Source organism: Lynx rufus, unplaced genomic scaffold (assembly GCF_022079265.1).
Source record: "Lynx rufus isolate CCGP_SWC_20201006 ecotype Redwood Valley unplaced genomic scaffold, mLynRuf1.p SCAF_8, whole genome shotgun sequence".
Classification (NCBI taxonomy): Eukaryota; Metazoa; Chordata; class Mammalia; order Carnivora; family Felidae; genus Lynx; species Lynx rufus.
This window is the reverse complement of record NW_025814896.1, coordinates 90,449,762-90,477,215: the sequence shown is the minus strand read 5'-3', so window position 1 is coordinate 90,477,215 and position 27,454 is coordinate 90,449,762. Positions and strand designations below refer to the sequence as shown.

The 27,454-nt window shown below is 41.1% G+C and overlaps 1 protein-coding gene across 4 annotated transcripts in view; it reads right to left on the bottom strand.

Moving 5' to 3' along the window:
* Positions 1–27,454, bottom strand: part of STAMBP (STAM binding protein) — a 50,028-nt gene that overhangs the window by 7,744 nt on the left and 14,830 nt on the right. For 2 of the 4 annotated variants that reach the window (XR_006960154.1, XR_006960155.1), the window contains exons 6-10: positions 25,704–25,828; positions 24,704–24,841; positions 19,819–19,931; positions 19,178–19,277; positions 17,654–17,815 (exon numbers count right to left, since the gene is read on the bottom strand). Coding sequence is in view for 1 of the 4 variants with exons in the window: in XM_047068335.1 (XP_046924291.1) it covers positions 17,759–17,815; positions 19,178–19,277; positions 19,819–19,931; positions 24,704–24,841; positions 25,704–25,828 (533 nt within the window). In the remaining 3 variants the exon portion in view is untranslated. Of the gene's footprint in view, positions 1–12,008; positions 12,120–17,158; positions 17,816–19,177; positions 19,278–19,818; positions 19,932–24,703; positions 24,842–25,703; positions 25,829–27,454 lie in introns of those variants that run through there. The other 2 variants (XR_006960156.1, XM_047068335.1) reach the window with 2 other exon arrangements.

The window sequence follows — 27,454 nt, the reverse complement described above, 5'->3', positions numbered from 1 at the left end:
AATTAACTAAACAAAAAGGAGAAATGGATACATTTGCAATCATGCTGGAAGTAACACAACTTCTCAGTAACTGATAGAACAAGGAGATAAAAAAAATCAAGAAAGATATACAGTATTTGAATAACAGGATTAAATCTTATCTGGTACAGACTGCTGAGCGAACATTTTTGTTTCCCTGAAATTGTTGCTATGGCCCCAAATGCAAACAATAGGCTCTAGGAGATGGCCAGAAATGGAACCCAACACCTCCCCCAGGGCTGACTGAGAGGCAGCTCAGCCAACTTACTTTCTGGTGTCCTTACCCCCAGGTGTCTATGTGTGAAAGGCAGAGAAAGAAGTAGACTGAGTCTTCCCAGCTGAGTCCCAGCCTTGGGGAAGAGCAGTGACATAATGGCTTCTTCGATTATTCTGTGGAGAAGGAGGGCTGTATCCCCGCAAGTAAGGGGGGATTCCAAGAGGACAGTTTGGAGGGTACAGGTGCCCATAACAGTTTGCATTTTCCATTTGGGTGTCTACTGGGGCAGTGGCTGTACTGATCTGCCTTGAACCCACCTGAAGATGCTAGTGGGATGGCAATAATAGGGCAGACAGTGGGGAAGTGTGGAGCAGACTGGACACCCTCAGTTTTGGGGTGTCCTCATAGGACCAATGGGCACAGGGAAGGTGGTTGGACTGGAGTGTTCTTGCCAATGCCCCACCCAAGAGAAAGAATGTGGGTGTATCACTGGAGAAGGTGGGGATAAGGGAGGACAAGAGCATTTCAACTAGGCCAGACTTCCCATATCAAGGAAGTGTGAACTTGGGTGGAATGGTGCGGTTTGCACGGGACCCACGGGAAACTCCACATGTGATCGTTACGAGAAAGCCAGCATTTGACAGTCGGTGCTAAATGGAGAAGTAACAGCCAAAGGAGAGAATGTTGAAATCTACCATACATCTAAGTAAAAGACACATGTCCTTCCTTTTCCCTCTGGGATGACCCTGACCCTGGAGGAATTAGAAACAGACTATACCCCTTTAGACTTTCTAAGTGTCTCAACCTTGGGCTGGCCTGGGAAGTCCCCCATGATCCCCGTTATTTCCTTTATTTATTATCAGGCAGTGCCTTCCTTTGACTCCTACAGTCATCCTGTCCTTCCCATCAACCCTTGGAGCGTGGTGTCCCAAGTCCCTACCTTCATCCTCAGATAGGAAGAGCTGGAGGAGAGTTATAGTGGGGCAGGGACGGGGGGATGGATGGGACTAGAGGGATTGATAGCCTTCCTGCTAGATGGTTCTTTTAAAAGTCAAGATCTCCCTGACACTGGGACCTGCCCACCCAGAAGGGTGGCTTTTAAATGAAAGCAGGAACTGTCCCCTTTCATTTTGTGATCAGGGGCTATGGTTTCCCTGGGGTATTAGGATCCTCTGCCCATCTCTCTAGGCAAGAGAAAGATGTTTCCCCTGTCCCCAAAGTGTGATTCACAGCAAACTATTGGCTTAGGCCTCATCGTTATTACTATGATTGTTATTATCGATACTGCCCCTTATTGAGTTGTGTCTATGTGCCCCAAATTGTCCTAAGCCTCTGTGTGTATGCATTCTCTCATTTGCTCCTGGTATTATTCACATTTCATAAAGTTGAGGACTTTGAAGCTGGAGAGGATAAGACACTTATTGAAATGACATAGCCAGTAAGTGAGGAAGCCAGGAATCCATCCCAGGTCAGTCTGGCTCTGGAGCCCGCTCGTAACCTCAGCATTACACCCTCCCCTAGTGCTGAGGGGAAAAATATACTTGCAACCTGGGATTAGCTGAGAACTACTAGAAGTGTCCGAAGATGAGGTTCTCTCATCACAACACTGTGCAGATAATTTAGAATCAGTCTTAATTTCAAAATGTTATAGCAAATGCAGGTCCTGCTTATCCTACATTTGGTTTAAGAATTCTTGGCTAGCTGAAATAACCTTTAACACATCAAATGAAGAAGCTGTGAGAACCCAAAATAGAAAAAGGCCACTCAGGACCTCATAAAAGTTAAAGTTTAGAATACATTTTTTCACTGTCTTAAAAATACTTTACTTCAATAACACCTTGTGGTGAGAATGGACTCTGGCAACAACAGCAGACTCGGGAAGGTTTTGAGCTGTTATTCTGGAAACTGAGTTTGTGTGGGACCAAACACCTGGGAAGTTCACTTCCTCTGGCTTTCACGAAACAAAGTCAACTGTCCCAATTTTTATAAATATGAGGCCGATCTCTGACTAGAGCCCAATTCACTGCCCAGACAATTTAAAAACTCGATCTAAATAAAGCACCCATGAGCAACTTTTTGCTTCTGGAGTTGTTAATACTTCCTTTGGACAATGGGCTCCCATCCCCAGTTTTATTGATTGTGTTTATTATTTATTTTTTTTACTCTTTGGACTTAGCTGTGTTGAGCTAAACCCAGAATCCAGTTTATCTTTCTTGAGTGAGAACAACCTGGGCATCCTCTAACTCAAATTAAAAGTTGATTCGTGGGGTGCCTGGGTGGCTCAGTCAGTTAAGTGTCTGACTTCAGTTCAGTTCAGTTCTGATCTCCCTGTTCGTGGATTTAAGCCCCACCTCGGGCTCTGTGCTGGCAGCTCAGAGCCTGGAGCCGGCTTCAGATTCTTTGTCTCCCTCTCTCTCTGCCCCTCCCCCACTCACATTCTGTTTCTCTCTGCCTCTCAAAAATGAATAAATGTTAAAAATTTTTTTAAAACGTCGATTTGTTTATTAATTCTATAAAGCTCTGTAACAAATGGTGAAAATCCAGGATTCTCAGATGAGCATTGGATATAAGGAACAGATAGGCTTTAAAAAGCAATTCCACCACAGGTCACTGCTATAATTTTTGCCCTACAGTGGCAAGAATAATATCAAATTATCTGCAACTTTTATTGACCTTTCCTCAGTCTGGGCCATGGACAAATTGATTCAGCACTGCTATTCTACTTCATGGGCCAGAGCGGTGGGGGGAGGACAGTTTTCCTGAGGGCTGATCCAGGATGAATTCTGACACCAGTACTTTTCCACTCATTAAAAAAAAAAAAAAATTGATACTATCTTTGGATGGGCCGGTTGCATAGCCCCTTGCTATTAAAAAAAAAAAAAGGAAGGAAGATATTCTTTTTTACTCTGATGACAGGGCTTTATTTTCCTAGACAAAGAATGGTTTGTATATACAACAGACCCTGCTAGCCAATTATGGCAAGAAAGAAAGGCTACAAGATCAAAACCTTGAAGATTGGTTTTGGGTAGGTATTCCCCATGTAGGTATTCCCATGTTTTTCCCAAGTTCATAAATAAGGAGACAACCACATAGGCCAAATTTTGACTCCCCATATTGGCTTGTACAGACACCCTTTGTGGTTACTGCCAGTTCCTTTTCTGCTGCGAAAGGGGAATCGATGTAGTAAGTGACCCACAGGCTGTCTTACTAAAACTTTGGTGAGCTGTGTTAAAACAAAACAAAAACAGTTTGAAAGTTGAGAGCCTCAGATCTTACTCGGCCACCAATAAAGATTGGCAGCTGCACCCCCAAGCACTTGCCAAAGATTACAATTCCAAGTTCACTGTCATTAAATATTAAAATGTCACTGAAAAGGAACTTGGAGTTGTTTAAAATTCATGCAGTCCACCATCTAGGTTAAGCTAGGTTAGCAGACAGCTAGTTGTTTGGGCTGAACTCTATACTGCCCCAATGCCTGCACCCACCTGAGTTCCAGCAGAATTACTTTCTACTATATATTGTGCTTTACTACATATTGTACCTTACTATGTTATATATATAATATGCACATATTTTACTATATCTTGTGCCATCTTTTACATGGCAAAACAGAACACTCTATTGTGTTGCTTGGGTTCATTGAACAAATTTTTATATTATTTGTGACATCACACATCATGTGGCTCATCTATACTGGGAATGTAAGTGATCACAGATTACATTTTTTGCTCTATTACCGGGTCCATGTCGTTGCATCCTTGTATTCTATATTCACTTGCCCCCATGTTCAATCGATTTATTTTCTCTTTCTAATATTTTACATATCCTGGAAAACCTTTCTATTGGTATCTAGAGTCTGGGGACTTGGCACTTAGTAGGCATACAGTAAATATTTATTGAAACAGTTAAAGGTGGAGTACAAATAAATTATAAAGAGTATGAGTTAAATTATAAAAGTAGAGGGTAAATAAAGTGAAAACATTCATCTCTTCCTTGCTTGGGTCCCCTCAACACCCATACATGAAGTTGCTGCCCATCCTGTGTATGCTTCATCAGTTAGGAAGATATTGCTCTCGTGCTATTTTATGGGAGTATGGCTCCTTTGTCTTACCCCATTATTCACTCCTTAAAGACAGAGAGCACAGCATTTACTTCTGTGTACTTTGAACAGTGCTCTGCACAAAGTAGGCGCTCACTAAATGCAAATTAAATGAATGAAAGATTCATGGCCTGGATGTGTGACACGCCTTTTTGGGAGTGAAGGGGTCACTACCTCATAATTTTGGTGCTATTATCTAAAGCTTGTAGCACTTGGTGTTTCCAGTTCTGTCTTAGTTTGCTCACCTTAGGTCATACTGCCCACAGTGGTGAAGGTAGGCCCTAGCTTTTCCTCCTAGGCACCTGCTGCAGACATCTGTTGTCTTTGCTCGCCCAGCATCCACTCTTCCTTCTACTCTTGATGTCATCGTGATTTTTCTTTGGAGGATGAATTCTCCCCTACTCTCAGTGCATGTGGTTCACATGGTGTATAGGCACATGACCCAGGACTGGCCAATCAGAATATTCTAACCCCCTGGCCCTGGTGATTAGTCCTAGGATGAAGTCATGACCAAACCCATGACCCAACAACTCAATTCCAGGACTTTTTTTGGGAACTTTTGGACACAGAAGTTTTCTTTTTCTTGTTGGACTCACCAAAACAATAGTATATAAACCTATATAGTATATAAACCTATAGCCATCAAAGCTACCATATTAGAAAAACTTACTTAAATGAACAAACACTGAGTATATAAGCCATCAAAGCTACCACATTGGGAAAACTTACTTAAACGAACAAACACTGAGTATATCCTTCCTTCAAAATGAGTCTCGGGGCATTTGGTGGAACCTGGCTCATTTGGTGGAGCATGTGATTCTTGGTCTCTGGGTTGTGAATTCAAGTTCCATGTTGGGTGTACAGATTTTAAAATAAAACAAAATCTTTAAAACAGGGGCACCTGGGTGGCTCAGTCAGTTAAGCGACTGACTCTAATTTCGGCTCAGGTCATGATCTCACTCTTCCTGAGATCAAGTCCCACGTCAGGCTGTGTTGACAGTGCAGAGCCTGCTTGGGATTCTCTCTCTCCCCCTCTCTCTCTGCCTCTCCCCTGCTTGTGCTCTGTCTGCCTCTCTCTCAAATAAATAAACATTAAAAAAAAGATAGAATCTGGGGTGCCTAGGTAGCTCAGCGGGTTAAGCGTCTAACTTTGGCTCAGGTCATGATCTCATGGCTCATGAGTTTGAGCCCTGCGTCGGGCACTGTGCTGACAGCTCAGAGCCTGGAGCCTGCTTCGGATTCTGTGTCTCCGTCTTTCTCTCTGCCCCTTCCCTGCATGCACTCTGTCTCTGTCTCTCTCTCAAAAGTAAATAAACCTTAAAAAATTTAAAAAAATAAAAAGACAAAATCTTTAAAACAAAACAAAAAAATGAATCTTGATGACAGTGGGCACTAGATCCAGCTGTGCCTGAACACCAGTTTGAATTGAGCTTTCTGCCAGTGGAATGAAAATAGTTCAGACTAACACAGGATTCCATTCTCATTATATGGTTTCTTCCCAGGCCACACTTAAGTTCCAAAGGCCATAATCAGAGGCCTTGTGCTTACACAACAACACTAAGACTGGGAACTAAAATATTTGTATAAACTTATCCTGAGTCTACTATGGTTCAATTAAGAATAATATAAGGGGTGCCTGGGTGGCTCAGTTGGTCAAGTGGCTGACTCTAAACCTCAGCTCAGGTTGGGATCTCAGGGTTGTGAGTTCAAGCCCTGTGTCGGGCACTGTGCTGTGCATGAAGCCTACTTAAAAAAAATTTTTTTTAACTCCAAAGCCATGGGAAAAGTATAGAACATTAGGCTGAGTGAGACAAGTTCTAGACACAGATGTTTAAGCATGGCAAGCAGAGCCGTTAAGAGCTGTTCACGGTGGCAAAGGCACCAGTGCTGTTTTGAAGGCAAGGTGAGGTAAAGAGAGGAGACTGCCAGGAATCGGGAAATAACCACAGGGAATGGCTGAGGAATATCTAAGAATAGTCTTACTTCCTTTAGTCTAGGTGATGTTTCCACTTCTTTCACCCACTAATAACCCATTACTGTTTCTCCAACACAAGTAACAACCTACGTTCTCACTCAGGCCCAGGAAAAAGACAAAATAACCCTTTGGCCATTGCAGGAGTTGTTTTTTGGAGAAGAGTGAGATGGGGAAAGTAATCCTTCCCTAGGAACTAATCACAGAGACCTGCTGAGCCCGGATGGATACAGAGGACTTCTACAGGCCAAAAGCCCAGTTCTCTCTTCTTTAGGTCAGTTCTTTCTCAGCTCTCCACCCTCCAGGTTTTGTCCAAAGATCTCTGCTAGCTCTTGCAGGCAAGGTTTATGTTGAATGGGTTCCAGTAGTGAGGTCATCCTAATGGAAGGTTTCCATATATGACATGCCTCTGCTGCTGCGCCCAAGAGCATTCCCAAGGCCCTTTCACTGATGCTGTCCAAGAATAAGATCTTGGCCAAATTCCCACATTGAAGGGGCAGTGGAGCTTTGGTTTCTGAAAATAGCAGGCATTGTCCTTTTTGTTCAATTATAAAAGCAATATTGTTCTCCACAGAATATTTGGAAAATTCAAGAAAAGGATAGAAAGGGAAAAAAAGAATAATCACGCTATAATTCCCTCATCTGCAGATAACTAATATTAATATTTCGGTGTGCTTCTTTCTCATCGTTTTATGAATACATGTATCTATGTATGTTTTAGGAAGGCAGTATTGCATTGTAGTTAAGAGTATGGGTTTGAAAGTCTGATACCACTCATTTAAGGTTCTGTAGTATTTGGCAACTTCTCTCTTTAAATCTTAACTCCTTCAAAATTAAAGTTTGCTAATTTTTAAATGAGTCTACCACCAGGACGATATTACTTTAACTTACAGGTTTATAGTAAGTTATCTAGTAATAAAATTTCCCCCAACATTCTTCTTTCAATTTTTAAAGATGGCTATTTCACTTATTCCAGATTAGTTTTAGAATAGTATTTCCAAGTCTTAAAAAATGAGGTTGTTATAGACTTGCATTTTAAATTTACGGATCAATGAAAAAAGAATGAACATCTTTGAAGCACCAAGTCTTCCCCTCATGGAATATGGCCTATCTGCCTTCCCATTTATTTTCTTCATGTCCTTCTGCAAAGCTTAGTAGTCTTCTTCCTGTATGTCTTGCACATTTCCTGTTAATTTTGTGCCAAGGTATTTTATAGTTTTGGTTGCTAGGATGAATGAGATTTCTTTCTCTCAGTCACAACTGGTGGCTTCTTGTGCTTGGAAAGCTATGTTAGATGTTTTCAGGGGACGACTGCTGCTCTCTATTAGGTCTAACCATTTTTCAGGATTGATTCTCTCTAGATTTCTAGGTAGATACTTAGTTTGCAGCTAAAACTTGTGTCTCCTTTCCAATAGTAAATTTTTTATCCTGCTTCATTACATCGGCTCATTATCTTTTCAGGATACTGTGAGAGAATAGGGGTTAGAATGGGTCTGTCATATCCCTGACAACATTATTTCTTTATTAAGAATGAGGTATCCTGAGCGTGTTGTATCACTGTTATACACAATATTGTACACCTGCAACTAATGTAAGACTGTATGTTAACTACGCTGGAATTAAAATTAAAAAAAAAAAAGAATGATGCTGGGTGTTCTTTCAGATTTATGTTAATAAAGCTTCTTTTTTTCCTAATTTATTAGGGGAGTTTCAAAAATAAAGAACAAGTGTTGATTTTCATTTTCAAATACTTTATTACCCATGAGAGACTCTTAAGTCTGGTTTTTTTTCCTTTGACCTACTTCTGTGAAATGTGATATTAATGGATTTCTTTTATGGGGCCATCGTTATCTTCTCAACAAACTCACCAAATGCATCAGGGCTCTGGAGCTGGATAGATCTGGGCTGCCCTACTAGCTGAGTGAGGTATTGGGTTCTAAGTTCTTTTTTTTTTCTTTGAGAGAACAAGTGAGAGAGCACGCATAAGCAGAGGAGAGGCAGAGGGAAAGGGAGAGGGAGGGAGGAAGGAAGGAAGGGAGGCAGGGAGAGAGAGAGAGAGAGAGAGAGAGAGAGAGAGAGAGAGAGAGAGAGAGAATATCTTAAGCAGGCTCTACACCCAGCACAGAGCATGACATGGGGCTCAATCTCACAACTGTGAGATCATGACCTGAGCCAAAATCAAGAGTTGGACACTTAACCTACTGAGCCACCCAGGTGTCCCTAATGTGTTCTAAGTTCTTTTTTTTTTTAAAGTTTTTTCTTAATATTTATTTATTTTTGAGAGAGACAGAACATGAGTGGAGGCGGAGCAGAGAGAGAGGGGGAGACACAGAATCCAAAGCAGACTCCAGGCTCTGAGCCATCAGCACAGAGCCTGATGTGGAACTCGAACTCACAAACCATGAGATTATGACCTGAGCTGAAGTCAGATGCTTAACCAGCTGAACCACCCAGTGGTTAGAACCCTAATGTGTTCTAAGGTCTAATGCATCACGGGATGGACAATAAATGCTGGTAGTTATTGTTCCTTTACTATAAGGATACATTCATTAGTGCTTTATTTAGGATTCATGCATCTATATTACTGAGTGCAGTGTGAAGTGTGTATATATGTGTGTGTACATGATTAGGTTGTGTTCATAAAAATGAGTTATGTTGGTTTTCTTATTTTCCCATGCTCTACAACAGTTAAAAGAGCAAGAGATATTTATACACCAAAGTCCACAGCAGCACTATTCACAATAGTCAAGAAGTGGAGGCAACCCAAGTGTCAATCAATGGATGGGTGGATAAAAAAATGATATATACACACGATGAAATATTATTCAGCCTCAAAAGGAAACTCTGACACATGCTACAACACGGATGAATCTCGAGGACACTATGGTAAGTAAAACAAATCAGTCATGAAAAAACAAATACTGTATGCTTCCATTTATATGAAGTATCCAAAGAAGTCAAATTCATTAAGATGGAAAATAGAAGGGTGGTCGCCAGGGAGTGAGGGAGAGGGAGGAAAGGAGAGATAAAAGTTCTGGAGATCTGTTTCACAAGAATATGAATATACTTAACAGTCCTCAACTGTACACTTAAAAATGGTCAAGATGGCAATTTTTATGTTATGTGACTTTTTAACCACAATAATCATTACTTTAAATAAATGGGCAGAATTCTCCAATCAAAAGACAGAGTGACTGAATGGATTTAAAAAACCCCAAGATTCCTCTATATGCTGCCTACAAAAGACTCACTTCAGATGCAAGGACATACACAGATTGAGAAGGGGTGAAAAGAGATGTACCATGTAAATGGAAACCAAAAGAAAGTTGGGGTAGCTATACTTACATCAGACAAAATGACTTTAAAACAAAGACTGTAATAAGAGATAAAGGGCACTACATAATGATAAAAGGGGCCAATCCAACAAGAGAATTTAACATATGTAAATATTTATGCATGCAACCTGGGAGCATCTAGATATATAAAGCAAATATTTTAAAAGACCTACAAGAAGAAATAGACAGCAATACAATAATAGTAGAGGATTTTAATACACACTCATATAATAGATCATCCAGATAGAAAACTGATAAGGAAACATCAGCTTTAAACAAAACTTAGGCCAGATTAACTTAACAGATATATACAGAACATTCCATCCCAAAGCAATGGAATACACATTCTTCTCAAGTGCATATGGAATACTCTCCAGGATAGATCATATATTAGGCCACAAAACATATCTTCACAAATTTAAAAAGGCTGAAATCATACCAAGCATCTTGTCCAATCACAATGGTAAGAAACTAGAAATCAATTACAAGAAGACAACTAGAAAATTCACAAATATGTGGAGATAAACAACATGCTACCAAACAACCAATGGGTTGGTGAAGAAATCAAAAGCAAAAGCAAAAGCAAAATATACCTTGAGACAAATGACAATAGAAATACAACATACCAAAACTTATGGGATGCAGCAAAAGCAGTTCTAAGAGGAAAGTTAGCAGCAAAAAATGCCTACTTCAAGAAACAAGAAAAATCTCAAACAACCTAACTTTACACTTCAAGGAACTAGAAAAAGAAGAACAAATGAAGTCCAAAGTTAGTAGGAAAAAGAAAATAAAGATCAGAGCAGAAATAGAGACTAAAAAGACATAGAAAAAAAAATCAATGAAACCAACAGCTGGTTCTTTGAAAAGGTAAACAAAATTGATAAGTCTTGAGCTATATTCACCAAGAGGAAAGAGAAAAGGTTCAAATAAATAAAATCAGAAACGAAAGAGGAGATGTTACAACTGATATAACAGAAATACAAATGATCACGAGACTACTATAATTACATATCAACAAATAGGGCAAAGTAAAAGAAATGGATAAATTCTAAGAAACATACAATCTTCCAAGACCAAATCAAAGAGAAAATCTGAATAGACTAATTACTAGTAAGGAGAGTGAATCAGTAATTTTAAAACTCCCTACAAACACAATTCCAGGACCATACATCTGCACAGGTAAGTTCTACCAAACATTCAAAGAATTAATACCTATTCTTTTCAAATTCTTCCAAAATAACAGAAGAGGAGGGAACATTTCCAAACTCATTTTACAAAGTTCAACATTACCTGATACCAAAACCAGACAAGGACACATTAAGAAAAGAAAATTAAAGGCCAATTTTCTGATGAACATAGATACAAAAATCCTAAACAAAATATTAGCAAAGTGAATTCAACAATACATTAAAAGAATCACAGGCCATGATCAAGTAGGGTTTATTCCAGGGATGTGGAGAAAAGGGAACCTTGTGCACTGTTGGTGGGAATATAAATCAGTGCAGCCATTTCTGACTATTTATCTGAAGAAAATGAAAACACTAGCTCAAAAAGATATACGCACCCACCATGTTCACTGCAGCATTATTTACGATAGCCATCATATGGAAACAATCTAAATGTTCACTGATGGATGAACAGATTAAACAATATATACATATATACATATATACATACATATATATATATATATATACATATATCCTTTACATATACATATATATCTGTAATGGAATATTATTCAGCCACAAAACAGAATTTTTAAATTGTAATATACACATAATCATTTACACATTGTGAAATACACACACACACACACACACACACACATGCACATACACAATGGAATATTATTCAGCTATTTAAAAGAATGAAATCTTGCCATTTAACAACATGGATCGAACTTGAGGGCATTACGCAAAGTGAAATAAGTCAGAAAGAGACAAATACCATATGATCTCACTTATATGTAGAATCTTAAAAAACAAAACAAGCTCATAGGTACAGAGAATAGATTGGTGGCTGCCAGAGGAGGAGGAGGGGGGGTGAGTGAAATGGGTGACGGGAGTCAAAAGATACAGACTTTCAGCTATAAAATAAATAAGTCATGGGATATAATGTACAATGTGGCAACTATAATTAATAATACTGTCATCACAAGAAAAAATTCTAACAATCTATAGTGATGGATGCTAACTAGACTTATTGTGGGGATCATTTTGCAATATATATACAAATGCCAAATAAGTATGTTGTACACCTGAAACTAATATAATGTTGTATGTCAATTATACCTCAATTTAAATAATTAATTAATTAAAATAAATCAGAATGGTGATATGATAAAGAAAATGGCATGAGAATTACCTGTTCCTTGAAAGTTTGAAAGAACTCATTCATAGAAGCATATGGAGATAACACTTGTACACTTTTCTCCATTTCTTCATTGATTATTGATCTTTCAGGTCTTCCACTTAGCTTAAGATAATTAAGACAATTTTGGTTTCATTCACACTTATAATTTTTTCTTACCAGAAAATCACCTATTTCACTAAGTTGCAAATTCATTAACCTAGTTACACATAGTACTTTCTTATACATTTGTTGTATACCCTTGTTCATTTCTAATTTTGTGTTTTTCCTTTTTGACTATTTCATTGTTTTTTCAAAAAATGACATTATGAATGTATCTACCAATTCTCCTATTTTAAAATTCAATAATTTCTGCTATGGTATGTGTTTCTTTTCTCTTGGCTTTCCTGGTCTATATTTTGTTCTTTTTTTCTCATTTGAATCAAATGCTTGATTCATTTTTTTATTCTTTCTTATTAAATAGTGAAAGCACTTAAAGTTCTAAATTTCCAACTCTGTACACTTCGTAGAAATTCCAGATGTTCTCACCTATGATATTGCATCATCATTCATCTCTAAATAACTAAATGGCTATATATGCAGATTTTATTCTCACGTGCTTTCCTTCTTTTACCTTCTAAGAGGTAATCTTCTATGATTAACTTGTGAATTTTTAAATCGTACAATCTTTAAAATCAGTATTCAAAACATATGCACATTTACTGCTCTGTTCCCCCCAACACCTCCAAAGATGTCCCACTTTAGTAGCCGGGTGACTTTGGACAAGTCTGTGTACGTATTCCTATCTTTCTGAGTGTCAGCCACTATTCTGGGAGCTGGACAAGGGTGGACAAGACAAAGTTGCTGTTCTCAAGGAGTATACTTTAGATACATAAGCTAGAAATAAACAAGATGATTTTAGCTAATGACAGTGCTACTCAGAGAGTTAAAGGAAGGTGTGGTGGAGTGATGGGGTGGAGGCGCTTTAGATGGGGTTGTCAGGGGAGACCACTGCCAACTGCCACATCCCATGAACTCATCTTGGTTGTTAGCCCAGAAAACCCCTCCTGAGCCATTTGGCGCCATGCAACTCCACTTGTTTTAAACTGTTGCCTTCCTTGGCTTCTGTGATAAGATAGTGGTGCCGCTATCTCCTGGTCTCCTCCTGCCTCTCTAACCTCCCCCCTTTCAGCCTTCCTGGCATCTTCTCTTGACTACCCAGAGAATGGAGCCTGTTGGGCAGGATAACCATCTGTCCTGGCAGTTGGAAGAGAGCTCAACTGCCGGCTCCCTCTGCTGAGAGCTCTTGCTCATATTCAAACCTTCGGCACAAGGTGACACTGGGGTGGCAGCACAGGCCCCAAAAGCAACATCTGAGGCAAGGCATTAAGATGGCCTCCTGCAAAGTAGAGACAGATCTTCTCAATGCGGGCACAGGTCCAGCTGGCTTCCTAACACACAATTCAACACCAAAGACTCTATTTCAAGGAACGGCTGAGCAAAAGAAAGTAAGGAAGTGCTACGCTGACTGAAAGGCACTCAACACAGTGCTGGAAAACAAGCATGATCCCTGCCCTTAAGAATTTACGTGAGTTCAGACACGACCTACATAGGAAGACAGTGAGAAAACACTGTGAAACAGCAAAAAAATCTGCAATCAAGTTATGGGAAACAGCCTATAAATGCCACTGGAGTTCAAAGAAGGAACCCTCGGAGTGAATTTACCAGCGAGAGAAGGAGCTAGAGGAGGCAGAACTAGAACAAAGACCTACAGGAAGTAGGTTTGATCGCCAAAGAAGGACACAAGAGCCCATGGCTGTGCAGTGCAACCGGCCTGGATTCTGGATCCAACAGGCACAGTGAATGATACTGGACACAGCCTATAAGCCTACGGCCCTGCTTCTAACCCCAAGTAGGCTAAAGTCAACCCAAAAACTCAACCCTGGATTAAGGAACGCAGACTTCACGAAGAGGGTCAACGTTCTCTTCCTCTTCTTTCACCTCAAAAAGTAGCTGGAACAACCAAGTGAGAGGTTAAGCTATTTGGAGCCTAGGTCCAGCCAGTGATAAAGAATGCGGATCTGGCTCAAGAGTCTTCTAGCTGGAAGTTGTGTGGTATAAAAGTCTAGTAGGTAGAAACAACATTTCTGGAGACACCAAAAACAGGTACCTTCAATCTTTATAGCATTTTACGGCTCTCGGGCTTGCACATGGATTTCATTTTGTCTTCATTTGGGGTAGGCGTATCAGGCTGACCCCATTTTATAGATTTTTTAAAAAGTCTGGGAAGTTAAGTGACTTGTGGGTGAATAAAGAGCTGGACCTAAAAGTGAGGTCTTAAATGTTCGGAGTGGCACTTCCTCTCCAGAGAATAATGTTTCAGTGGTCCTGATCCAAACAGGCCTTCTCAGTGCTCAGGCAAAGCTCCTCACAAAAAGAAATGAGCTTTGACTCAGAAGTTCCACTCCTGGTCACAAGTGTGAAAGATCCTTAGACAAACTGGTCTCCAAACCCAGATGGGGTTAAAACGCTGAGATACCGAGGGGAGGAGTCAGGAGACACAAAACCAACTGACAAATGTTTTTTAGGAAACAACTGGTTTGGTCCTAAAACTGTTCTCAAAATCTATTTGAAATAGCCCAAAGTTGCAGGATTCACTGGGATTTCACGCCATTAAAGCTTCATTCTCAGGGGTCGCCATTTCTCCCAACCCCCACACAAAATTTTTTTCCTTCCACCTGGACAGCTAAAACCCTGAAGTAGCAATCAACAGTCAAAGGGGGTAGGCATCGTGATTTTAAAATTGGGGGTGCCAAAATGAAATTTGAGACCCTAGCCTCTCAAGCAACAAATATCCACCACACTAGCCCCACTAGGGAATGCTTCTCCCCATGCTGCCTGACAAAGCAAGTGATTTCTTTCTTAAAGGCTTAAGTGATTTCTTCTTCCTCTTTGGTGATGTTTAACAGAGTACGTGAAAATGATCATCTGAAGAAACACAGCCCTGCCCCGAATCCCAGGAGGACAGCTTCCCCAGAGTCTGTCTGCACCCAGCCCATGGCACTTGGGAGGGTCTATGCCTCTGAAGCCAACTGGGAAGCAACCAGACACTGCCCTCCCTCCCTACTCAGCCCAGACCAGTATGCATGGTGCTCCTTCCTATGGCTTGGGAGAGCGAAAAGGCTTTCAGGAGCTCAGGAATCAGTCTCTCCACTGAGCAGTTGCTACTTTTTCAATATAAGCTGCTTTCCTCAGGTTTCATGGTCTGGTTCCCTTTTATTCACAATATGGAATCCTTTCCCCTTTTCCCTGCAACTCTGGCTCCTTTTCTCTTTCATGCACCTGCCCTGTCCCCCTGCTTCCTTGGGTGCTGGATTGATACCACATCTCTCCCCCAGAGCTAAGGGGAAGAGACACTGAAACCACCCTGTGCAGAGTGGCTACACTGCAGCAGGTGCAAAGGGGGCATTTGCTGACTGGTTTTCTGCTCCTGGGCAGCCTCTGAGATTTCTTGTACACAGGTGCAGAGGGAAGAAAAGAAAGAAAGAAAGAAAGAAAGAAAGAAAGAAAGAAAGAAAGAAAGAAAGAAAGAAAGAAAGAAAGGAAGGAAGGAAGGAAGGAAGGAAGAAAAGAAAAGTGGCCATTTGGTAAAAAGTAAATGATCAATGCAGTTGTGACACGTGACATATTCAGTTCACTTCGGTTCAACAAACTTTTGTAGAATGTCCTTGAAGTGTAGAGATGGATAAGAGAGCTCCCAATTCTTAGGTATAGTGGCCCCTGAACTATGACTCCTGCAGTGCTTTTCAACCCTGGCTGCACCCTAGCAGCTTTAGAGACCAAAAGAAAAACAAAACAAAAAACGCTGTCTGGGACCCCGCCCCAGAGATTTGGAATTCATTGGTGTGGGGTTGAGCACAAGCATCAGTAGTTTTTTAATGTGTATTTGAATGTGTAGCCAGGGACAAGAGCGTTATGTGGCCATATGCAGAAAGTTCTGAGTAAAGGCTAAATTTAGGTCTTAGGCAATGCAAAGATATTGCAGGTTTTGGAGCAAGAGAGGAAACATGAGGATGGCTGTAATATGGGAAGCTTCTCCTGACTGTACTGGGCAGAACAGACTGGAGTCAAGAAATACCAAAAAGAGAGAGAGAGAGAGAGAGAGAGAGGAGAGACCTGGTAAAAACCTACTATTGCACTAGTCCAAGTAAGGGGCAATAAAGCCCTGAGCATGGAAAGAAAAGGATGAGTTTCTGAGAAAGTACCAAACTGGGGCAATGACAGGACTGTTAAGGCAAGGTGGAACAGCCCAGGCTGCCTCTGGGGCCGCTGGAGGGAAAGGAAGGCAGTGATAGGACAGGCACTCTTCCTCCTTCCCAGACTCACTTGGTCCCATGTTCCCACTTACACTGGAACTACAGAAAAAAGAATTTCTGATACCTGGGAGTTAAGAACCCAAGAGAAGAAGAATATAGAGACTTGGTTCTTCCAGGGGAAAAGTTCAAGGACACTAACCTAAGTGATAAAGAACTTAATATATTCAGGACACAAAACTTCAAAATGAAGCCAAACTTCATACGCTTGCAGAATTTTTCCTATAGAATTTTAATATAAAAAGAAACATGTTTCTCTTATGCAAGGTATTTACCCTCTTGCTGTCACCTGAGGGGTCACAAGCAGTACCATTATTTCTAGGCCACCTTACAATGTTAGGCTCAGCTCATAGAAAGGAAAATATAGAATCAACTGCAGTCTCAAACCCCTTCCTAAATGTTGCCTGAGTCAGAAAAGAATAAACAACATCATAAAATCGGTAGGGTGGGGTGGCAAGGGAATGTAATCATTCATTTGGTATAACCTGGCACTCCAAACAAAGGCTCTATTATCTTTAGCTGAAAGCTTTTAGGGCATACGGAGGAAGTGAATGGGATGACCCACTTGAGACAACACCAAAAGAACAGAGAATTTCACAGCCCTGGAAGACGCAACAGGCAGACAAAAACCACTCAACAGTTCACTGTGAACTGGGACACACCTTCAATACCAGCACAGCTCAAATTCCATTTGCCCCTCACCTTTCCCCAAACAACCAGACCTTTCAGTTAGCCTGTTTAGACAACACTTGATCAAACAGATCACTCTAGAGCACACACACACACACAAAATAAGTTAATGGTTATTTTATTGTAGAAGAAAAAAATATCCTGAAATATTTGTTAAATAACAATACTTCCTGACAAAAATCATTCTTCAGGGTTTTCAAGCCCCACCATCTGGTCAAGGTGGGCTGTCCCTCATCCATGTAATAAGCTTCATTAATATTGTCATAAACCACAGAAAAACCCAAAGATTTTCTAAATGGCTTCCAAATTTCTGCAGAGATGCCCTTAAAAATTCCAAAGGTAAACAATAAACAAGTTGGCAGAGAAACCAGAAGGCTAGCTGAGAAGAAAAAAAATGTTAACAACTGGTGAATCTAGAACAAAGGGTATGTAAGTGTTCACTACACCATTTTAACAACTTAATTTTTTAATTGCAGCCAGACTGAAAAGTTGTCTTAGCATGGTCATGCTATTCTCCACACTTGCCTAAGAAATACAGCCAATTATTTTTTTTCAAACCAGAAACAGAAAATCAGTTTTCCCCCAGGTGATACTCACTTTCAATTCTGTCTAAAAAAGCTTTCAGAGCTTTCTGGAAAGTTTAAATTAAGGGGCTACAGTACACTGGTATGGTTTTATAATTCTTGGGAGGTGTTCAAGTTCTCATCGAAGGTCTGTGATGGTCACTGCTCTGTCCACAACGGTCACGTGGCTGCAGCTCTACAACAGGGAAAAAGAAAGAAAGAGAAAGTCCTAAAAAATTCTAAGAAGTCATTTGTTTAAAACTTACTTAACATGCTTATTCTGACCAGTGGTTCCCAGTCTGGAAGCCAGGCTGCTACTTAAATGGCAGTTATGGTAAGGGGTCTGGGAATCAGTAACTTTCTAATCCCTACCTGTACATAGCCTGAATCAACGTGGGCCCATATATCTTCATTCACTTTTCAAATGAATGTATATTCTAGAGCATTCACAAAATACAGACTTATTTGAAAGAATTGCTGAATTCGTTAGTTTTTGGGGGGTCACTATGTCAACCAGCTAATACAGCGTACCCACTGACACATGGGGAACGCTTACTTTTGGCATGCAAAGAGGCCTTTATAACAGAAAACCTGGACACTTTTCTTGCAGCCTCTGTTTCATCATCCTGGTACCTAGACACTTATTACATTCTAAGGCAGACTGACCTATTTTTCAACAGATCTGTCAGAAAGTGCTTTCTCATGCTCAGCTGAAAACTCATTCCACGAGGTCTTAGTTTTAGTTCTGGGAGTCCTAAGAAATGCACTCGATACCTTTCTATACAACAATTCTTCTGAAACTTAAAGCCGGTTTTCAGAGCCTCCCTGAGGTTTCGCTTCTAAACATCCCCAGTTCCTTTTATGTGACAAGGTTCTGAGTCCCTTTTCCATACTGGTCACTTTTTAATGAACCCAAAAGAAATAACACCCCTCAGCCAGCAAGGAGTGAAGCAGCCTATCACATTAGATTTGAGGGGCAAATTGAAACATACTGCTCTAACAGCAACTGAAACTTTTTATTCACAGAATACAACTTAGGAAAACAAGCTTCCTAGAAATGTCATAAAAATCCCTATTATTTAAGCAAAATTGCAAAATCAAATATATTTTACCTATCTTAAATGGCTTTTTTCCTTTGAATTCAAATCCCTTATTGAAGTACAGGCTTAGCAACTGGTGTTGACGAAGGGAAAAAACCTAACATTTAACAAGCCAGCTCCTGCACCAGGTGCTTTCTGCATATTACTTCATTTAATCCTCTCAATAACCCTATCAAGTAGGTATTACCATCACTGTCATTCCCCTTTACAGATAAGAGGCTGAGGCCCAGGAAGATGAAGTCTGATCAAAGTCAGACAGTCCTTCGATGGCAGAGCTACGACTCAAATCCACTGCTATCCCACACTGCTTCCCATGTATGTCCTTATTGGGAAGATTGGCAAAGATAAGTGACGAGGCTGATCTTCTATGTGGGTCAGAAAAGACAATGCACCTCATCAGCTCTGACCGTCCTCCCTGCTTGAAGCACAGCCCTGTTTTCTTCTACACAGATACATACGCAGAAGAGAGGTGGATCCTTGCTGTGTGGATGAAATCCTTTCTGGCGACAGGAGGAAATCTCCTCTAGTCCATGGTCAGTTAGTTTAAAGAATCCAGTTCTGCAATAAGAAAAAGCAGGCCCAAATCAAGCAAAGGTGTCTACCCAGTCCCAAACACACACACAGAACTCATTTTGAGACAGCTTCAAAACTATGCTGGCACACAGGTCTCTTTTCTGGTGAATGAATCAGAGTTAGGGAATGACTCATCACTGCCACCACACTAGTTTTGCTGGGAGAATTCATAGTAAATAACAGGATTTACAATGAAAAAGAATTTAACTGAGATAATTTGTTTGATTTTAAATTCTCTAATCTGACATCAGTCTTTTGAAATTCCCATTGCTTCAAGTCAAACACTTCAAATTTCTTATGTCCTTTTCTTAGAAAAGCATTGAAATTGTTGCTTTGATATCTTTTTAAACAAGAATAGTAGGAGTATCCGGATATGGTGCTTAAAAGGAAACCTTTTAGAACAGCCAGTTAATACCACAGTCTATATACTTTACACAGAACAAGGTCTTCCAAATAGAGAACTTTTCCTTGGAGGCTTTTCCCCACTGTCTCCTTGTAATGCCCAGAACCACATCTATGTACTTACTCCTGGAACTTGGGGGAGCAAACAATGGCTATTGACTCTGGCAACATCATCTGGTAGGAACAATGAGTGTGTAGGTCAACACTGGAGAGGAAGGCGGTCTGCGTGGGATGAGTCTGAGAAGAGAAAAACATGTCTGAGACCCTCTGAGTGAAACAGCCAAGCCTGGACCATAAAGGAAACAGACCCAAATGGTTCTCAATAGCTGGCCACAATCCCCTCACAAGTACAAAGTCACTGGCAGCCACAAGAGGGTATGCCTGAAGTTCATTACTTTTGAGCACTGTAAATAAATATAGGTTAACATGAGTATGAGAGGAAACTCATAATTTCTAATTGATCAAGACTTATTTGGCCCCTCACAAGCTCTCTCAGGGCAGTGGAGAGTCATCCATTCTGGAATAGATGGTATATGCTGTCCAATATTTCAAAATGATAAAAGTCAAGGACTTAACAAACCACAGTTGGATGAATGATTCCTCTTCCAGACAGAAGTGTTAAAAGGTCAAGAATGAGTGTGGAGCTCTACGGGCAATGACAAAAGCTGTCCTATGGCTAAAGCATACCATCCAAGGATAGGAGAAGCAGGGGACAATAGTAGTTACATCACACAAAGGACCCTATCTTGTTTGGGAAAAGGACCAAGATACTGAAATTTGAGGGTAATCAGTTAAAGCACCATCGAAATGTACATTCAGTTTCTATTGTTTTCAATCATTTAATGTTTTATTGAACACATTCTTTTTTACAAATGAATAACCATATAATGCCTTATGTTAATCTTAGAAGGGTGTGACCGTAGAGAACAAGAATGGAAAAAGACGACCCAATATGACTCAAAAAGACCACCAACCTTCACTGACAGAAAGCACAGAAAATAAATAAGTGTACTTGATCAGCATTTTCAAACCTGCCATGTACAAAATGAAGCTCCTGAGGGGCCTGTCAAAAGCACAGGCTCCTGTGCCCCACCCCTAGAAATAGCCATCCTGAAATTTAAAAAAGCCATTCAATGATTCTTATGTGCAGCATCATCTGAGAAGCACCACCCCACAGAATGCTGTGACCAGCTCACTGTGGAAGAGGCCTGCAGGACAGGAACGTGTTAGCTGAGTGCTGACAGCAAATCCACACGCAGATCCTCATCGGGCAGGTAAGAACTTTGGTGACTACAAAGGAAAAATAGTTTCTACCTAATAATATGATCCTACAGACTGCTAGGGACAAAAGAGGCCTGTGCCAACACCTTTCATCCCACAGTTAGAACAAAGAATTTTAACTGGGAACAAACGAGGCCATGGAACAAGCTGATCCAGGCCTCTGATCTAAAGTAGAAAGACAATATAGGGATACATAGGAGCTCAATAAATAATTGTTAAACTAAATCAAAAAACCCTGTCTTGAGTCTCTATTCCCCTCTATTGTGCTTTCTCTTTCTCCTTCCCTTAACAATTGGATTTCTTGAAAAAAATAGTTTTGTCCATCATGCTGGAGACAGAGGAAGGCATTTTTATGAAGAGAAAACAATAAACCAAGGGAGCAGAAATGAACAAGAACAGCAGATGCTGGGGGCAGCCTCGGTGCCTGGATGGGAGCAGAGCAGCCATAGGACAGGGATACGAGCTAAGGCAGGGCTGAAGCCAGATGAAGGAGTCTCCCGAATACTGGACTGGAGGCTCACACAGTAGTTGGTGATCAATACGTGACCATACAAACTTTTTGACCCGGGAACCTGATTTTACAGCTGGCAAAGTGGAGAAGGAAGAACTGATCTTCTGCATAATTCTCTTGCCAATTTTAAGATCTGAGCAAACCTTACAGCCTGCTTGTTTGTTTTTAATCTCCAGTTAGGAAGGAATGGCACAGAAATTATCATAGGGGAAAAGAGCTGAAATACTATAAACTTCAGCTCTAAATTTTGTTCCTAGCTGAACCCTGATTTAGAAATCCTTTTATTCATTTGCGGCTGAATTCTATCTGCAGTCTAAACCGTGATTATTCCAAACTTTCCCCCATCTCCTCCAGTTCCTAAAACCACCCGTCTCCCTCCTGCCAGGCAGTGAATCTAGACTGCAACACTGTTGAATGAAAGGAATTCCGTCAACCCCTCCAAACAGACCTCCAAAATCTCTGTATCTTTCTTTCTTCCTTCAATTCTGTCTCAGAGGGATGAGTGTTTTCTCCCCCATATGAAGATGAGCCCCCTTTTTGTACTTTTGATTTAATACTTTCCTACCTCCGCATTCCCTTGTCTCTGCCCCTTTACATCTCCTCTCCTGGCTCCACTAAGCTCTGCTGGCTCACTGGCTGTACAAACATATTGAAACAACTACATACAAGAATGTAAGTAAACCTTAAAAATGTTGAGCAAAAGAAGCCAGATACAGAAGAATATGTATCATATAATTCTATTTATATAAAGCTCAAAACCAGGCAAAACTAAACTGTTGAGTTCAGGGATATGCATTTAGGGTAGTAAAACTATAAAGAAAGCAAAGGACTTCTGGAAAAGTCAGGAGAGAGACTGCCTGTATCAGAGGGGAAGCGGACAGGGCAAGAGCATGGGGGTGGGACCATGCCTCTCACAATGTTCTATCTCTTGACCTACGTCATGCACGTACACAGACGTTTTGTTTCATGATTCACTGAAATATCCATTTACCCTTATGTACTTTCTTATATATTTCAAATACAAAGGTTTCAAAAAAACAAAATCAAAACAAAACACATGTTCAAAACTTTATGCTAAACCATAAATCAAGCAAATATTCTCTCAACCTGGCTACTCCTTAAGCCACCATCCCATTTTCTTCCTTTCCCCGTGAGCTAAACTCTTCAAAAAATTGGTGTGTACGGGTGCCTGGCTAGCGCAGTTGGCAGAGCACGTGACTTTTGATCTCAGAGTTGTGGGTTCAAGCCCCATGTTGGGCGTTAGAGATTACATAAAAATAAAATCTTAAAAAAAAATTAGTGCCCGTCTCACCATGACCACATCCTCGATCCCCATTACTTCTTAAACGTTTGCAGTGCTCTTCCTCCTCTGGCTCTGTGCCTTTACACTGTCCTTGCCCTGCTCTCACGCCTCTTTGCTTCATTACCAACTATTCCCTGCGCTCCCCTGGGTGGCCTGCCCCCAAGCTTGCTCTCCATTCTTCTCCAGTGCCAAGGCTTCTCAGGTCGGCTCTATGCAGAGGTCTCCCAGATCTCTTTCCCACCTTGACCCTGCCCCCCAGCGCCAGCCACACTGCCAACTGCCTGATAACTACCTCCACTGACAAAATGTCTCACATACACTTTAAATTCAACATGCTCAGAACTGAACACACAATTAGCCCTGCTTCCAAAGTAAGCTATCCTCCTGGAGCCCCTGTTTCTGCTTATGGGATAATCATTGCCAGCCCTGTGAGTCAGGCCTGCTCTCTGTCATCACTGGCTTTTACTCATCATCCTCTCACTCATTCCCCACATCTTCTGAAATTCAACATTCATCTCCTTCCCAAATTCAATGCCATCACCCTAGCTCTCATCATTAGATTTTATCAGCACACTAACCTCTTAAATGATCTCCCTGCCTCGACCTACTTTAAAACTGCCTTTATGTTAGATATACTAAAGAATGGCTTTGATCATATCATTCATTGCTCTACTCAAAAACCTTTAAAAGTTCCCCACTTACTAAAAAGCAGAACTATTCTGCCTATCCACCCAAGATCCTCCCCCCAAGAACACTGCTCCAATGTATCACATTAAAGCCTATTTATCTACTACGATTCCTGACATAAACCCCAAACTGGACCTCAACGTCTTAGGAACACAGTCTGCTTATTCCAGTGCTGCCCCCTGCATATGGAATTCTCCCTTAGCCTATCTTGTCAAAATCTTAGTAAATCCTGCCAGGTGCAGTCCTTCCCTCCTCGATTTGATTGTGCTGTTTGTACTTCTCGAGGCACTTGGCACATTCTGCCTCCCAGGAAGACTTACTACTTGTCTCTTTGTCTAATCTACTTTATGAGACTAAAGTCGTGTCCTTCTCAAATTTGTATCCCCCAGCAGATAAGAAAAAAGTTCTCTACTTCCCATACACTATAATGGAAGATACACAATAGAAGGCAAATACTAATGTCACAGAATGGAGAAAGGACACAGGCACATGGGACTGCCTCCCAGGTCAGTATTTCCCAAATTGTAACATACAGGTATGTGTAATCTCCCCAAATCCAGAAACGAGCTGACTTGCTTGTATGTAAGCCTATCACACAACACGAAAAGTAGCTTGGTTTGTGGAGTGACCAGCTGAAAAGGAATAGGAAGGAAAATGCAGAAATACTCTTTAGGGATAGAATTACCTTTTACCTAAATATCACCAGAAGGCTACAGAAGACACTTGAAAATCCACTATATTAAGGACCCTACTGGTTTACATAAAGGTGTATGCTGCTTTATGCTTTAATAAAGACTAAATGCAAGCATTTGAATTAATTAACTTCCTTGGTTCATTAAAATATTTTCAGGATATTTTCAGGAACACCATTTGTATGAAGTAGGCAGAACCTCCACAGTCAATATCCACATATACTCTAGGCCAGCATTTTATCACCATTCACACTCACAAGGAAACTGGGACTTTAGGGAAAGAAGTTCATTTTCATTAAACCATTTTTTTAAAATGAAGAAAATGAAAAAGCCCTAAGTAGTTCCCAGAAATCAATACTGGAGTGGAAGCAGTCAAGTATGCTAGGAACGTCAAGTCTGCATCTGAAAGAGGGAAAAACCTTCATCTAAATAATCTGCATGCAATTCACTTTGCTCAAAGAAAGAAACAAGCAGTGTGTTTACAACATGGTGAGAGAAGAGAGGACTAACCCTCAGAGAGCTCGGAATTGCTTACATGAATCCAGCCCAGTGTGATGAGACCCTGCTGATCCTGTATGAGGAAAAGTTCTTCTTCGTTCTCGGTGTTGCAATAATCAGACCCGGCACTTTGCTTGGGGATGAGAACATGGGTAATGGTGAATTCATTCCTCATCTGTCAAAGGAGAAAAACAGCCTGTCACCACTCCCTGGCACTTGTGCAACCCCACGTGGTCACAGCTGTGGCAAGTTAAACATCTATACAAGCGAAGGCCCTTCCCACCCCAGCAAGAGTCCTCGTGCTCCTTGAGTCCCTCACCTCAGCTGCTCACATGCACTGCAAAGGGCACTCTGCAAAGCCACAGGTGCCTCTGGCTGCAGCCACAAGTGTCTGCCTGTGATTCCCAAGAAGCTCCAGGATAGTACCATTTCTCTTCTTTTGCTCATGTCTAGGGTAGCTTCCCTCTTACTGTTTCTCTTAGTCCTTCTCATCCTCAAAGGCTCAGTGTTAGTCTATTGCCTTCACTCATTTATTCATTCAGTAGTTAGTAATGGGTTCTTCAAGTGCCTCTATTCAGTGATCTTTCCTTCCTCCCAACTCCTAGTGCTCTACTGCGTATACCATTCAGCGTGCTATTTCTCTTCGGGGGTGTAGCTCCCATTGCTCCAAAATGCTTTGGTAGGTTTTGTGGACGCATGCTGGGCTCATAGCCTTACATATGTTATATTCCCAGGCTTACCATAAAGCAGGTACTCAGAAACTGATATATAGGTAACGCTGACTCTTGGTCTCCCAAGTTTAGAATTAGCTATTTCTTACTACTAGAATTAAAATAATCAGTTCGATTCAAGGGACTGAGAAAATCAATGAAATGCAAGGTCACCAAATCCAAAGTAACATTGCATTATGCTATCCATGGTTCCTTCTGCAGAGGGATCGTTGCAAAGAGTAACTGACCCTGGATATCTTCTCTCAGAGTCACAGGAGGCCAAGGGGGAAGAAACAGGCTCAGCTCAGGAAAGCGTTTGTTTTTTACCAGTTTTCCACAGAGAATTCCACATGTCTCTACTCCCCGGGCAGTGTTGGCACTGGCTAACTGGAGGAACTGCGGGCAGAGCCTCCCAGGCACCACCACATGGCGCAGTCCGTCGATTGTAGGAGCTGTAATGGAGAAAGGAGAAAAGTGTAAGACCACAGGGAGAGGCTTCCCAAGCAGGCCCCAGAGTAGGCAGTCCTGGGAGGGCAAAGCCAAATCACTGGGGTTCCTCGAACTATGGGCAGTGAGTGGGGATCTCAGCCTAACGACAGAAGGAAGAGTGTTGTGGGCACAGCCATTGCAAGTACATTACTTTAAGAAAACAGGCTTTAATCACTCAAGATGAGGGTAACCTACTACTTAAAACAAGTTCTTGGGGTGCCTAGGTGGCTTGGTCAGTTAAGCATCTGACACTTGATCTCAGCTCAGGTCTTGATCTCAGGGTGATGAGTTCTATCCCCACATTGGGCTCCATGCTGGGTGTGGAGCCTACTTAAAACTAAAACAAAAACTGAAAAACAAAAGAAAACAAACAAGTTCCTGAGCTATCCAGGAATTCTCTGTCACAGTCTAACACAGAGGATAAAAAAAATAACCTCCTCACTCCACTGAGCTTTTATTTTTATTTTAAGTCTTTTATCTCAGATAAGAATATTGGAGAGTACGACTTATAAAGAAATACACCAGAGATATCCTAGGTAACAGAAAATACTTTGGATAACTACTTAATGCTGAATTTATTCATTTAGAAGAACGCTAAAGTGCCAGAACAAAACCACGAAAAACACCTTCTGGTCCTCAAAAGAGGCATGAATGCACAGAGCAGCTTATAAGCCTGGTTCAGAATGCCAAGGATAGGCCCAGTCCCTGGACACCACGGAAAAGCCCTGAGAGAGAGCCCACAGGCTCAAATTAGGGTGTTTTTCATGGTCACTTTTCATTTAAAAAAAAAAACACAAAAAGTACATGGGGTGCCTGGGTGGCTCAGTCGGTTAAGCGTCCGACTTCGGCTCAGGTCACGATCTCACCATTCATGGGTTTGAGCCCTGTGTCAGGCTTTGTGCTGACAGCTCAGAGCCTGAAGCCTGCTTCGGATTCTGTGTCTCCCTCTCTCTCTGTTCCTCCTCCATTCGCATTCCATCTCTCTCTCAAAAATAAATAAAGATTACAAAAAAAAATTTTTTAAGTGCAAAAGGATGTTCTGTTTCTGCACATTCAACAGCGAGCTCTGAATTGCTGGAGAGGTAACAAACCAGGGACCACACAATCACATGATAGTCTGATGACAATATCTGAGGATTCTGAATTAAGGCTTGGCACAGTCCTTTCCTTTCAATTCCATAATCACTTCCTGAGTGCATTCCAGTGCATACACTGTGCTTAACCTCCAGGGAACACAAATATGAATAAGACTCAAGCCCCAACCAGTAAAAAGTTAAAATCTAGTTACTGACAAATGACTACACTATCAGGTAAATGATGTCAACTGCATTACAGATAATAAGAGCCCTGAGAGTTTCAAGAACAGAATCAATCTGATTGAAGGGAAGGAGACCTGGCAAAACTTTAAGATGAGCAGGGAAGGCAGAAATAGAGAAAGGAGATTTTAGGTTCAGGGCAAATATTAACACACCTCTTTGGATAAGCTAGTCCAGGGGCTGCTCCGGGAACATGAGAGTCCAATCTGACTGGAGCACGGAATACATGCGAAGGAACAGGCAGTGGTGGGAGATTAGCCTGCCAAGTATGTG